At 41.0% G+C, this 13,893-nt stretch overlaps 1 protein-coding gene across 1 annotated transcript; it reads right to left on the bottom strand.

The window, feature by feature from the left end:
* LSM3 (LSM3 homolog, U6 small nuclear RNA and mRNA degradation associated) lies at positions 1-13,221 on the bottom strand. The gene is made up of 4 exons (XM_085864654.1): positions 13,022-13,221; positions 5,711-5,821; positions 1,653-1,748; positions 1-642 (listed from the first exon to the last, which is right to left on the bottom strand). The coding sequence occupies exons 1-4, from the start codon at positions 13,040-13,042 to the stop codon at positions 562-564; spliced, it is 309 nt and encodes a 102-aa protein (XP_085720780.1). The 5' UTR covers positions 13,043-13,221; the 3' UTR covers positions 1-561.
* Between the last annotated feature and the right edge of the window lie 672 nt (positions 13,222-13,893).

Genomic DNA, 13,893 nt, shown 5'->3' with positions numbered 1-13,893 from the left:
TAATACATAGTATTCTTTATTAAGAACATTATCATGTCAACAGGAACCAAATGCACCATTTGTGAATTCCAAAAATGTATAAAAGATAAACAAAAACAAGCAGAGAAATTGCAGCAGTTACAGAAAGGAGACTTCTTGCGTTTTCATCAATGTGTGACCAGTCCTTGGTATTCAGTCCTGATTGATCGACTTTGCTCGAGTCTTGAGTCCTTTCACAACCATTACTGAGACAATATGCCTTGATACAACCAATTACCACAATGTTAGACTCTTGCACAGTTAGCTGGTTTTTGGTTTGTCATTACACTGCCAAATGCTGCTGCAGCAGACCAAGCCAATAATTCAGTCCCAGGTGCCCCAAACAATGAAAAACACTTTTCTCTCAATAAAACCTCCAATTGAACAACACCTCAAGAACCAAAAACTTACATTTATAATTGAAGGTTATTCTCCATCCTCCTCCTCCCCCCCCTCCCAAGGGTGATTGCTGAAATATCAGAATGCTTTTGTGTGAACATTTTGTTCTGCATTCGTACACAAATATGGAATCTGCTCAAACGATCAGGCAACACGGAGGGGTGGAGCCACCAGTATAACTCCATCACCTCTTACAAACAGCATTGGGATGTTTCGTTTGGTCGACTGCGGGATGGATGAGGATCAGAACAGTTCAACAGTTCAGCAAAGGAAAGTTTTAAATACAGTGAGTAACATGATAATCACCTGTCCACACAAAAAGCTTAATATTCAAGTATGAACATTGTATTTATTACCTTCACCACCAAAGGTGTATGGAGGTTCTATTTTCACTCATGCATCTGTATGCAAGGAGGATATCTCAAAAAGTTATGGATTGATTCAGCCAAAACTTGGTGGAGGAGTTGGTTGGGTGACAAGAACAAGGAAATTCGATTTTGGTTCAGGTCCGGATGCAGATCTAGCCTATTAGTTGGATACAAAATGTAAACTGTTCAGCCTGGCAGAGGTATATATGCTCTACCGAGAATACAGATGGCCACCTTGTGTCCGGGGAGTCAACGAAACGTAAAATTGTCAAAAAGACAGCACCGATATTGTAATCACTGCAGTGAGAGGTGAGGAAAGCATATGATGTAATCACCTTAGTGCTGCGACCAATCAATGAGTGAATATTGCTCACATAGCTATAGCCACACAAGCTCTATTTATGATAGTGGATGACTGTGTGTGTGTGTGTGTGTCTCTGACTGACACACACACACACACACACACACACACACACACACACACACACACACACACACACACACACACACACACACACACACACACACACGTTTTTAAAAAAGAATTGTGGTCGAGTGCCAGTGTTTACAATATAATGCGTCTCCAGTCTTGTGTCTATGTCTACCAAAATTCTAGTAGTGAACTGCTTTGCTTTCTTTAATTACAAAGAAATGTCATGTTCTGCTTACTTTATAAACCTTTTCAGTATCCTTCTATCAAGTTCTTCTTTCTATGGCCTCAATGAAGCTTGCTGACATAGAAAACCTTCAAAACATTTGCACAATTTTATAGAAAAGCTATCCATTTGTCCAATTTTTAAAAATCTGTTTGGTTGAAGAAAATTAAGATGAGAAAAAACAGGCACAGAACCACTGTCAAATTGATACCTTGTATATCTCTTCATACGTTTCTTCATCAATCTCAACTGTTGTCACAGTCTCTTCCACATCTCCAAGGATCATGTTTAAATGTTGGTCGTATGCCTGCCAGATACATCAGCACATTCCCACAAAAAAACTCCTCACCAGTTCAGGGATTTAAATCCCTGAACCCCGATTCAAAATATGAAATAATTCTGGCTGCCAGACCATGTGTCCGATCAGGTTGAAACTTAAAACATATATTCCCTCTGCCTACTAGATCATAATTGTGATGTTTCACATCGATTGATGAAGCGGTTCAAGAGAAATAATATTAAGTTTTTCGTTCAATCCAATATGGCTGACAGACCATGTGACCTATTAATTATTTGTGAACACCCTGGAATCCCCAAGGCTTGGGGAACATGTGGGTGAAGCTCCGCCTCGATCTGTCAAGCCATTCTGGAGAAGATTTTTTAAAGGTTTATTCTTCAAAAAAAATAAAAAAACCATCGATGCCAAACCATGTGACCGATGACATCATCGTTGGAAAAAATTTTTTGTTCCTCATGGATACGCGATCATACATGTAAAGTTTCACCTCGATCTGTTCAGCTGTTTCGGAGAAGAGGAATTTTGAAGCTTTCGATGTAAAAAAAAAAAAAAGATTGTCGAACCACGTGACCGATGACATCAACTTTTTTTCCTCATACAATTTAGCCTTGGATGACCCTCAAAAATTTTCATACTGATCGGATAAAGTGTTCGACGTATGCAATTATGAGGTCATAATGAAGCCACCTATGACATCATTAAAAAAAAACATCACATCACTTGTTTCCCATGGGGAAAACTTGACATGTGCCAAGTTTCAATTTTTTTTTGAATGGAGCAGTTTCGGAGATACGGAGGTCCAAAGTTTTTGCTTTTTCAACATGGCTGCCACACCATATGACCGATGATGTCATAATTATCATTATAACATTCTACATGAGTAGTCACACATAAGGTGAAAATTGTCAATTGGATCAGCCGTTGCAGAGAAGAGAAAATTAGCATGGACGGATGTACGGACGGACAACCCGAAGACATAATGCCTCCGGCGACTTCGTCAGGAGAGGCATAAAAAAAACCATTCCACTCAATCACTTGGCCTGGTTAATGTCTTCATTTGCCTGATACTGTTGTTGTTGTTGTTGTTGTTGTTGTTACCTGAAACTTTTAAGGGATTCTTCATCATCGAGTGATACGGCCAAAAATGATATGCAGCACCACATCTCAAACAGTTATGGATCGATTGAGATGAAACTTGGTATACGAGTTGGGGAGGTGATGAGAACAAGCCGATTAGGTTTTGGTAAATGTATGGCTGCAGATCCGGCCTATCAGTGGGCTACAAAACGTAAACTGTTCAGCCTGGGGGAGGTATGTGCTCTACAGAGTGCTGTTCTAGTGGTTGTAGCGTCGGTCCTTCATCAAGTGAAAAGACCGGCACAACTTAGGTATCCAGCAGTTTCTGCCGGATGCTCCCAGAGAAATAATGTGGAAGAGACGTTGAAGAGGTGTCTGCGTTGGACCAGTGAGGGGCAGCAAGTCATAATACGTGTGGTGGTTTGTGAGGTGGATAGACAGAAGGGACATGTTGGGTTTAGTGTGGGTTGTAGCCTATGTTGATATTGTACAAGGGATAGGTGGTGTCCACACTGGAGTCGAGCCAGGTGGACTCTCATTTTACGACTAAATGTTCCTTTAGAAGAGTGAATTTAGGGAGGGAATGATTATATAGTTGTGAATGTGATGGCGCATGGAGGTGTTTATGTGGGGGGGGGGGTGGTAAAATATTAAGGATATGAGAGTAATGATGATCAATTGTACGTTTCATAAGTCTTTGGGGGTGGAGGATGGGTGGTCAGTGTGACGTGGGTGAGAGGGATGTTGAGCTGCAGAGGCAAGCCTTCCATATTTATTATATGTGGATTACAATTGGGAATAGTTTGGTTTCTGCATCTAAGTGGGCTATGTTTGTAGACATTGTGCAACCTGTTGCTATCCCGAGAGCTTTGTTTTGTACTTTTTGTATAATATGGTCTGAAGAAGTGGTGGCCCTGCTAGGGTTGGTATAACAGATGGTAATCTGAATGAACTGTATGTAGGTTGTTTGAAATGATTATTTGTGTTATCCAAAGGTTGTATTTGTGAGTGCTTTTGGTGTTAATTTTGTGGTTAGCCTCGTCAGTGAGTCGATCTGTATGTTGTGTAAAAGTCCTATGGGTATCCAAGGTAATGACCAGTTATGTTGGATGTCTGTCAAGAAAAAGCTGTTCAATGAAAAGGGCAATGGTTGGATGAGCATTTGATTCCTGTTTGTCTGGGGTGAGAAGGGTTACAGAAGATTTGGGCAGAGACAAAGTCATGCGATTCCATATGAACTAGTTTACAAGATTGCCAATATATTGCTGAAGGTTGTTGGTAGCCTGGATAAAATTGGAATGTTGTGAAGCAATGGTTAGATCTTTCACATATGGTAGAAGTAGTGAGTCTGCTCGAGGGGTCAGGAGGTCACAGAGGAATAGATAGTATCGAGCCCTGTGAGATGCCGTTTGGTACAAGTCTGAAGGAAGAGAGGATGTGGAAATTGTTTATTTGAGTTTGATGACTAGATAGAACATTTGTTAGCCATTTCTTATTTTTGGTATGCATTTTTTTTTCTCTGAGAATATGGTAGAGTATGGTGTCAAAAGTTTTATTCATATCTATTGCCACGAGAATAGTTCTCGGTTGGAGTTTTTTTTTTGTTGAAGCAGTCTTGAATGTATTATGTTAATGTGGAGAGATGATCGGTTGTTGAGTTTAGTGGATAAAAGCCATGCTGTGATGGGGTGTGAGGAATAAAAGGGAAGAATGATTGTATTTCGGATGAGCCATTCCAGTATTTTTGTTTGGGGTGCATACAAGAGAAAAATGGGCCAATATAATGCCAGCCGGTATTACAAATCTTTCTAATATAATGGAACCTTCTCAAGATTATGATATGGAGTATGACATGTGATCAATAAAATTTCTTTCAAAAATTATAAAGTGTATTTCCAAGAATGTGCCACAGCATAGTGACCACTGAAGGAGGGCCGAGAAGGGTACTCAAGCCTGGAGGGCGGGAGTACCTGCTAGTCGCTACAATTATTGCTTTTTTCCATATTGAGGGAATTTTATTGCGTGTCCATGAATGGTTGTATTTTAGTTCATGCATTAACGGCTAAATGGTCCTGGTGTTTCAGGATATTTGAGATATTGCCTGGTCCTGTAGAAGATATCGTGATACGGTGTGCACATAATTACATACCATTAACACATACACGAACATGGAAAATAAAATGTAATCTTTTCATTTATTCCCAGTACATGAACTTGAAAATTTTCCTTCTCCAAACTATGATACTCAAATACAAGAGGTGGCCATTTGGCCCATCACGTCGTCTGTGTCATATCCACACCAGTTAAGCTAATCCCTTTTGAGTTACGAACCCAATTATAAGCATTATACATTAAATGTACCATCCACATCTACATTCATTTATTAATTTACATATGCCATTGATGGTTAGGCAGGAAATCTAGTCAAGGTATTGACACGTTGGCCTAATCTTTGAAAAACAGCATAGGATGTTTTGATGTATTTTACCAAATTTTGATGAAGCAGCTGGTTTTATGCTGCCTTCCATGAATAGGGTGTGCTCCAAGATACAGCAGCTTTAGGAAAGGATTTCACCAGAACAACAGTTTTCATCAAATCTGACTATGAAAAAACAAAATGATGACCATTTAGCTCAAAAGGTGAGCATACTATCAATTGATGGATGTTGCAGCCCCCCTAATCATAAAACACAAACGTTTCGAGGAGGTTTCTCATCAAAGTATGAACCAGGCTCAAATATACTCAATTTCCAAGATTTGTTGGAATTGGGTAATCATGCAGGCAAATAATTTGCCACAGTTTTTTCTAACTACAAGGACAAAGGCAGATTTATTATATTTGCACAGACAAATAATTTCTTAAATATCAAAATATAAGCAATTTACTTCCATACATTCAATCTGCCACGAAGCTCACGGTCATTTCTCATCTTCACATAGATCCTCTCGTCCAAACTGAGTCGGATAAGATCCAGGGGTTCTTCCACAGTGCTTCCAGCCTGGGTCTGGGAGGTCACAAGCAATGACACACAAACATTTCCCAATCAAAAAGCATCAACGAGCCGCAATGCCACAACATTTGACCTCACCTCATTCAAGGAATTTTAGTCATCATGAAGGGGTACAGCCAAACTCAAACGGTACTTGAGGAATCCAGCTTTGTAACTCCCATGAGTTATGATCAGTGCCATTCTGGACGCTCCAGAGATATTTTCAGCAGAGCAGCTTTGTGATGGAGTGGGCAAAGCCTTGTTACATTACCATCCTCAGTGTGGTCCCAGGTCTTGCATTTTCAAAATCGGACGGGGCTGATAAATCGGCCGCGTCATGTGGGGTGAGGGGCTGATTTTTGCCCATGGGGCTGATTTTAAAATTGCTTCAAAATCTTGTGAATTAGTTTTTGTAAATTGTTTTAACATGTGGTCCAAATTGACCAATGTCCATGCAAACTGAACTGCCAAAGAATCTGAATAAACTGAGCCTAATCCGAACTATGTCATTTCAAAATGCACCTTAAACGGCCCTTCTTGGGGCCAAACACAAAGTTCTGAGAAACAGAACTTTCTGCTCAAGCACAGTACTTTCCCACAATCCATTTCATTAAAAAGTATTAGAACTAAGTTGTCTTTGTTGTTGTGGATTATTACCTGTAATGACAAATGTTCTGTCAATTTGCATGAATGATGTGCCGGTACAATACAATACATGTATGCCATTGAACTGGGACCATTCAAGTATTATAATTACGTACACAAGTCCAACCCATTTCTCCCCCTGGACTAGCCCACTGTGTTCAACATATACATGGGGATAAATCTTGACTTTTCACTGCCATTACCTTGTCATGGAGGTTGTACTTGAATGTCCATACCTGGATCCACCAGTAACATAGTAATAATGTCAAAAGATTTATTCTCGTAACAAATTTAAAACTTTATTCGCTGCAAAGATGAATGACCAAAAAATAAAAAACCAATGTCACCCTGCGGGTGACCGGTATCTTGCCAAAAGGTGACCACGTGTGACTTCTTTAAGGTCACACTGAGGTGAACAGAGCTGCTATCCACCAGGAGCGACTCCTTGAGGAATATCTGCCTACGAGAGATTCCGATGAGAATCGTTCTACAGAGTAACCATGAAAAATATGTGTTTGCCTCAAAACGTCACCAAATGACGTCATAATGTCTCAAGCTTGACATATCTAGAAAGCACTCATCGAGGTGTTCAATTTGAGGTACTACACGATATGGTTCCTAAAACTTGAAAATTTGACCTTGGGGTCAAATATGTTTGACCTCAGGCGCTAACCATGAAGGTCAAGGCCAATCGCCACCAAAACCTAATCAGCTGAGCGCCAGACCATATACTACATTCCCATAAAGTTTGAGACGATTCGATTAAAATTACTCAAAAAACAAGGGTTTCGTCGACTCCCCTGATTTGCGACAAAGTGACCTTGACCTTTGACCTTGACCTTCAAAATTTTATGCGCTGAAAGGGACCTCTATAGGCCTCTGATATGCGAAGTTACAAAAATTTCCAATGATAACCGTGCTCTGCAGAGTGATTTATACGTGATTACAGACAAAAACAAAAACAAAAAACAAAAAAAAAAAACATATGAAGGTCAAGGCCAATCGCCACCAAAAATTAATCAGCTGAGCACCAGACCATGAACTATATTCCCATGAAGTTTTAAGACGATCCGATCAAAATTACTCAAAAAATAAGGGTTTCGTCGACTCCCCCGATTTGCGACAAAGTGACCTTGACCTTCAAAATTTTGTGCACTGAAAGGGACCTCTATAGGCCTCTGATATGCGAAGTTACAAAAATTTCCAATGATAACTGTGCTCTGCAGAATTTTTTATACGTGATTACAGACAAACAAACAAACAAACAAACAAACCAAAAAAAAAACATACAAGCTGACTAACATATCTTGCAAAAACTTCGTTTTGGCAAGATAACAAACAAACAAACACATACAAGCTGACTAACATATCTTGCAAAAACTTTGTTTTGGCAAGATAAAAAAATCTGAGCAGTCACAAATTTAATGAGTTTATTGATGCATTACTGTCTCAACAAAACTAATTTATCTGCAAGCATCTCTCTCCAGTCCGATAACATAACAGATACATGTGTTCAGTACATTGTGCCAAATACCAATTAACTTTAGTAGGTTTAGTATTGATGTAAATCTTCAGGCAGAAACCCCCAAAAGTCACTATCATCAGATAATTGTGAAAGAGATTCATCCCCTGAGCTACGTGAAGATAAGTCCAACACAACAGTATTCTCATCATCTGTGGAGATGGCTTCAACCATGTCATTGTCCGTTTCTCGCGTCCAAAAGGAGACCAATGGTGTTGAACAAAGGTGTTTTGTTTTGCCATACAGGTAATCTTAGCTTTTTTTTTCTTTTCCACAGCTTAATTTTACGGGGCCGATAAAAAGACCCCCCTGAAAATCGACCACCGGGTCGATCACGCGGGCGAGGCCGATCGGCCCCGTCAAAATGCAAGCCATGTGGTCATGATTCCCATGACTGCATCGGTGGATAATTTCCACACTCCTGCAAATCAAGTGGCCACCAAGCCAGGATTTATTCTGGCCTTGAAGCGTTCACTTGTCATGAGCGACCCATGTTTTGGCATAGGGCGAATGGAATACTCCCACCACCGACTTTCACCAACTGGTAATGACCTGTATCCAAACCGAAATTATTTTTCCAATGGATGAGATACTTGAATCTATATATGTCAGGAAGATATGTTGTCCGTTTCATCTACTCCAAAATAATTTGAACTCGGAAGCTGAAACTTTCAGAGATTAATGAGGGCACCCTGAAGTTGTGCCTGTGCAAATTTTGCTTAATTCCATGAAGTTTATTGAAATATATATTTTCCCCATCGTGACATTTTCTTCCTTTGGGGAGGGGATGCAATTGGAATTATCCGAGCTATATAATCACAATGTATTATCTATGCCCATAAGCTGGATGCATGTTTTGCTCTATATATGCAACCCGGGTTATTTTTTCTATTTTCGGGAGCGTTTGAGGCAGTGATCTGTTGCCTATACCCCCACCCAAATAAAGGGATGTGTCAGAAGAACGTGTTGCATACTTGGAACAAGATCACCCGGAGGGCAAGGTACTCCACCATGGTATTAATCATAAAGATAACGAGAGCGATGTCAATGGTGCTCCATTGCAAATCCCCATGCTTCCCACCGAAAGCAAAGTTGAAAGATGGCAAAAGGTGCCACCAAAATGTTCCATTCTGGAGAAGAAGATTTTAAAAGGTTTATTCTTCAAAATAAATAAATAAATAAAAAGCTAAGCTGCCAAACCATATGACGTCATAGGTGGAGAACGTTTTGTTCCTCATAGATAGGCGATCATACCTACAAAGTTTCACCTCGATCTGTTCAGCCATTTGAGAAGACTTTAAAAAAAAATAATAATAAAAAATAATTGAAAAAAAAAAGGCTGCCGAACCACGTGATGGATGACGTCATCAATCCTCCCTCCCTCCACCCCCCAAATACAATTTATCCCAAGATGATCTTCAAAAAAATTCATAGCGATTGGATAAAGCGTTCAACATATGCAATTATGACATCACAACGAAGCCACCTATGACATCGTCAAAACAAAACAACAAAACATTTCCCAAGGGGAGTACTTGCCATGTGCCAAGTTTCAACTGTTTTCCATGGAGCGGTTTCAGAGATAGAGGTCCAAAGTTTTTTCCTTTTTTCCAACAAGGCAGCCACACCACATGACCTATGACGCGATAATTATCATTTAAACATTCTACATGAGTTGTTGCAGCTATGGTGAAAAGTTTTGTGCGACTCGGATAAGCAGTTGCAGAGAAAACAAAATTAGCATGGACGTACGTACTTACGGACAGATGGACAAACTGAAAGCATTATGCCTCCACCAGGGATCATATAAAAATAAATAAATAACACTGAATGAAGTACTTATTCTTTTTTTTTTGTTGTTGTTTTTTTTTCGCCTTTGAGTCGAGTCCAGGGACATTGTCCAGCTAGCCACTCAAAGTGACCTCACTCACTCACTCATCTGTGCGTATTATTCGTGACTTTAGGCTACCAGACCAGATTGAACCCTGATGATCATGACATCATATCCCACAAATTAGAAAGGTAAAAAGCTCCAGAATGGAAAAAAAAATTGACGAGAGCAAGACAAAAACATCTTGAAGATGCCTCCAGGTCGTTACTCGTATTAGCGAGACAAAAGGGATACCAAGAAGAGTTTGGGAGTGTTTTACTCCATTAAAAAAAAAATTGGTATACAAAAATAGATGCTCATGGAAAAGCCATGTTGCAAAGGGCAAAGTACTGACAGTGGGGCCACAGATATAATGAACAAACAAGAAAGAGAGCGGGGAAGTAAAGCCTGTATACAAGAGGGGTGGATTGATGGAGGTCAAAAATATTTCATGTAGGGATGGAGGTTGGGGGGGGGTGTTGAATTGAGATGGTGGTAGACCACTTGCCTGAAGCCATGGGGGGAAAGAGTGCGAATAAAACGTCTCAGAAAAGGAGTTCCACAAGCGCAAGAAAAGGCGAACAAAGGAGTGGAGGTTTGTGTTTGGACGCCTGGATTTTGGGGGCTGAACGAGGGATACAATGGCAGAACACCTGTATCCAGGAAGTGGGAAGGGTTGAAGGACATTGTATTTATTTATTCGTATGCAGCTTGTGGCTGCTTGGTTGCATCATTTTCTGGGGGGGTGCGGTTACGCCGCTGAAGCAGTGCCCCTGTTACCAGAAAGCTGGTACTCAATTTTGCCAACCTCGGAAGGATGACAGGCTATAAAACGCACCTGGTGTTAATTCAATGAAAGGACAGGGACTTGAACTCAAAACCCGAAGATCTTAAGCCAGCCACCTTAACCGTTAAGCCAACACCAGGCCTGTTGAAGGGCGAAGCTAAGAGAAGAGAGAGTGAGTGTAACCAGAGGAAGGCCAGTGAAGATAACAGAGGCCACTCAACTGTCTGTGGTTTGAGAGGAACAGGCCTTGTGCTTCAGTCTCATCACAATGGGTATGATTAACATTGAGAGCTTTAGAGGGCACAGAACATGAGAGAGATGCTGGGGTGTCAGCCCAGAGGGGAGATGAGAAGAAACATCATCTTTTCAGAGCGTCAGTGCTGCCAAAGCAGTTTCTTGGCATGGGTTGTGCTGGATGATTTACCACTGCCTTCCCAGCAGTCAGTCGGGACAGGAATTTGTTATTTGTTCAGGATGCCGACGAGAACTCACCAACTCTTTGTGAAGGACACCGCAGGATTTTTGATGTGCACAATGCTGGCTGACAGGACAACCAGTTTGAATAAAAACATAATAATGAAATGGCAGAGTTAACTGCCATGAAGGATCCCAAAGTGCTGCCGTTTCCGGCCTTTCCCTTCGTCGGAGGGTAATGCACGAAACGTTAACACCTTATGATGCTCCACAGCGGATAACTCAACCATTTCATCATTATGCTTTTATTCTGTTGTGCCACCAACCGCAGACTGCGAGTTGTGTGCTGGAATTAGCAAACTACATTTTTATGCTCAGTTTGAGCGTCCATCAGATTGATGAATCACCCTGCCTGTGAAACACCAGGATGACAGTTCATAGCTGGCTCCGGATTCAAACTCATGCGGGACATCTCAGAAAGCGAGTGTGTGTACCTCCAGGACATCCCTCCACAACTACCTCCCCACCAGGATGACAGTTCATAGCTGGCTCCGGATTCAAACTCATGCGGGACATCTCAGAAAGCGAGTGTGTGTACCTCCAGGACATCCCTCCACAACTACCTCCCCACCAGGATGACAGTTCATAGCTGGCTCCGGATTCAAACTCGTGCTGGACATCTCAGAAAGCGAGTGTGTGTACCTCCAGGACATCCCTCCACAACTACCTCCCCACCAGGATGACAGTTCATAGCTGGCTCCGGATTCAAACTCATGTGGGACATCTCAGAAAGCGAGTGTGTGTACCTCCAGTCCTCCAGGACATCCCTCCACAACTACCTCCCCACCAGGATGACAGTTCATAGCTGGCTCCGGATTCAAACTCATGTGGGACATCTCAGAAAGCGAGTGTGTGTACCTCCAGTCCTCCAGGACATCCCTCCACAACTACCTCCCCACCAGGATGACAGTTCATAGCTGGCTCCGGATTCAAACTCATGCGGGACATCTCAGAAAGCGAGTGTGTGTACCTCCAGTCCTCCAGGACATCCCTCCACAACTACCTCCCCACCAGGATGACAGTTCATAGCTGGCTCCGGATTCAAACTCATGCGGGACATCTCAGAAAGCGAGTGCGTGTACCTCCAGTCCTCCAGGACATCCCTCCACAACTATCTCCCCTCCTCCACCATACTTGACAGCAGGATTTAAACGAGTTACAGACAGAGGCCTTGTCGGCCGTGATCAGGTCTCATCAATCAAGGAAAGGTTTGGAAGAATGAAGGATGCCCAATTCTGAAGATGACTTTGAAGAACACCTTCACGACGAGGTCGTGGCCGATGTTGAAAGCGACAAGTTAAAGAGACAGAACGTCTTCCATTCGCCAACGATGTTAACAAGCAAAGTCGTGTCACTGTTGTCGTGGAACAAAAGGGTGAACCTGGTATTTGCAGACATGAACCTGTCAGACAAACTGACATTGAACTCCAGATCATTAGAGAGCGAGGATGGCGACATTATAAGTCATGTGAACTCTTCTACAAATAGGAGAGAGAGAGACAGAGACAGAGACAGAGAGACAGATTTCCTTTTTAAAACATTATACTTGCTTCAAGATATTTTGAACGACGCCGTTATGTATCCACATAATACGTACGCTTCTGTGTATAGTTTCCCGTCATGACATGGACGTACAAATACCTTCAAAGCTGATGAAACAGAAGAAAAAAAAGGGACACGACCAATACCTCGAGGTCCCCTCAAAGACCTTCGATGTCTTAAATCATACGAGCTTTGCCTACTTCGACGATCCAAACAATAATTTGTGCAGCGTCGCGGCCTTCTATCATAGGAGATGAATACCAGAGATGAAGCTTTCTGTGAGAGGAACTGTTAGAACCTATTACTACTTCCCGATCCCGAGAACGGCCTTCGGAATTTGGCGCGAAACTTCACAACACGGATCTCTTCACTCACCTGTTCAGTCTCATCCGCCATGTTTCCGATTCTTGTCGCTGCGTGTGCTATTTAAGCTCGTTAAGGTACCTGGTTACCACATGTAGATTTACTTTTTTTTAAAACATCAAAGTATATCCTTGTATTAACTTATTTTTGTTGAACCAAGTTTTTTTTTTTTGACATGAATCCAGAACTCTCGCGAGATTTTCCACTATGTGAATGTTTCGTTCTCTGCGTTGCTGCTGCTGGTAGTAGTAGTAGTAGTAGTAGTAGTAGTAGTAGTAGTAGTAGTAGTAGTAGTAGTAGTAGTAGTAGTAGTAGTAGTAGTAGTAGTAGTAGTAGTAGTAGTAGTAGTAGTAGTTGTTGTTGTTGTTGTTGTTGTTGTTGATGATAATTAGATCCGGTTGGTTCTGATCCAATGCACTCGCGGAACGGAGGTTGATTTTGATTGTGACCAAATTGTGTGTATATATATATATATATATATATATATATATATATATATATATATATATATATATATATATATATATATATATATATATATATATATATATTATGATGCAAAGATGAACTGATATGATTAGATTTCGACATCAAGAGGTCAAAGGTCAGATAATGTGATACTTGAGGTAAAATCACGTCAGGTAAAAATGTGATACTTGAGGTAAAAATCACGTCAGGTAAAAATGTGATACTTGAGGTAAAATCACGTCAGGTAAAAATGTGAAACTTGAGGTAAAAATCACGTCAGGTAAAAATGTGAAACTTGAGGTAAAAATGTGATACTTGAGGTAAAAATCACGTCAGGTAAAAATGTGATACTTGAGGTAAAATCACGTCAGGTAAAAATGTGAAACTTGAGGTAAAAATCACGTCAGGTAAAAATG

The sequence above is a fragment of the Eptatretus burgeri genome, chromosome 18, assembly GCF_056783735.1.
Source record: "Eptatretus burgeri isolate ZD-2024b chromosome 18, Ebu_testis_v1, whole genome shotgun sequence".
NCBI classification, from domain to species: domain Eukaryota; kingdom Metazoa; phylum Chordata; class Myxini; order Myxiniformes; family Myxinidae; genus Eptatretus; species Eptatretus burgeri.
The sequence above is the reverse complement of the archived record's forward strand: the minus strand, read 5'-3'. Positions and strand labels throughout refer to the sequence as shown.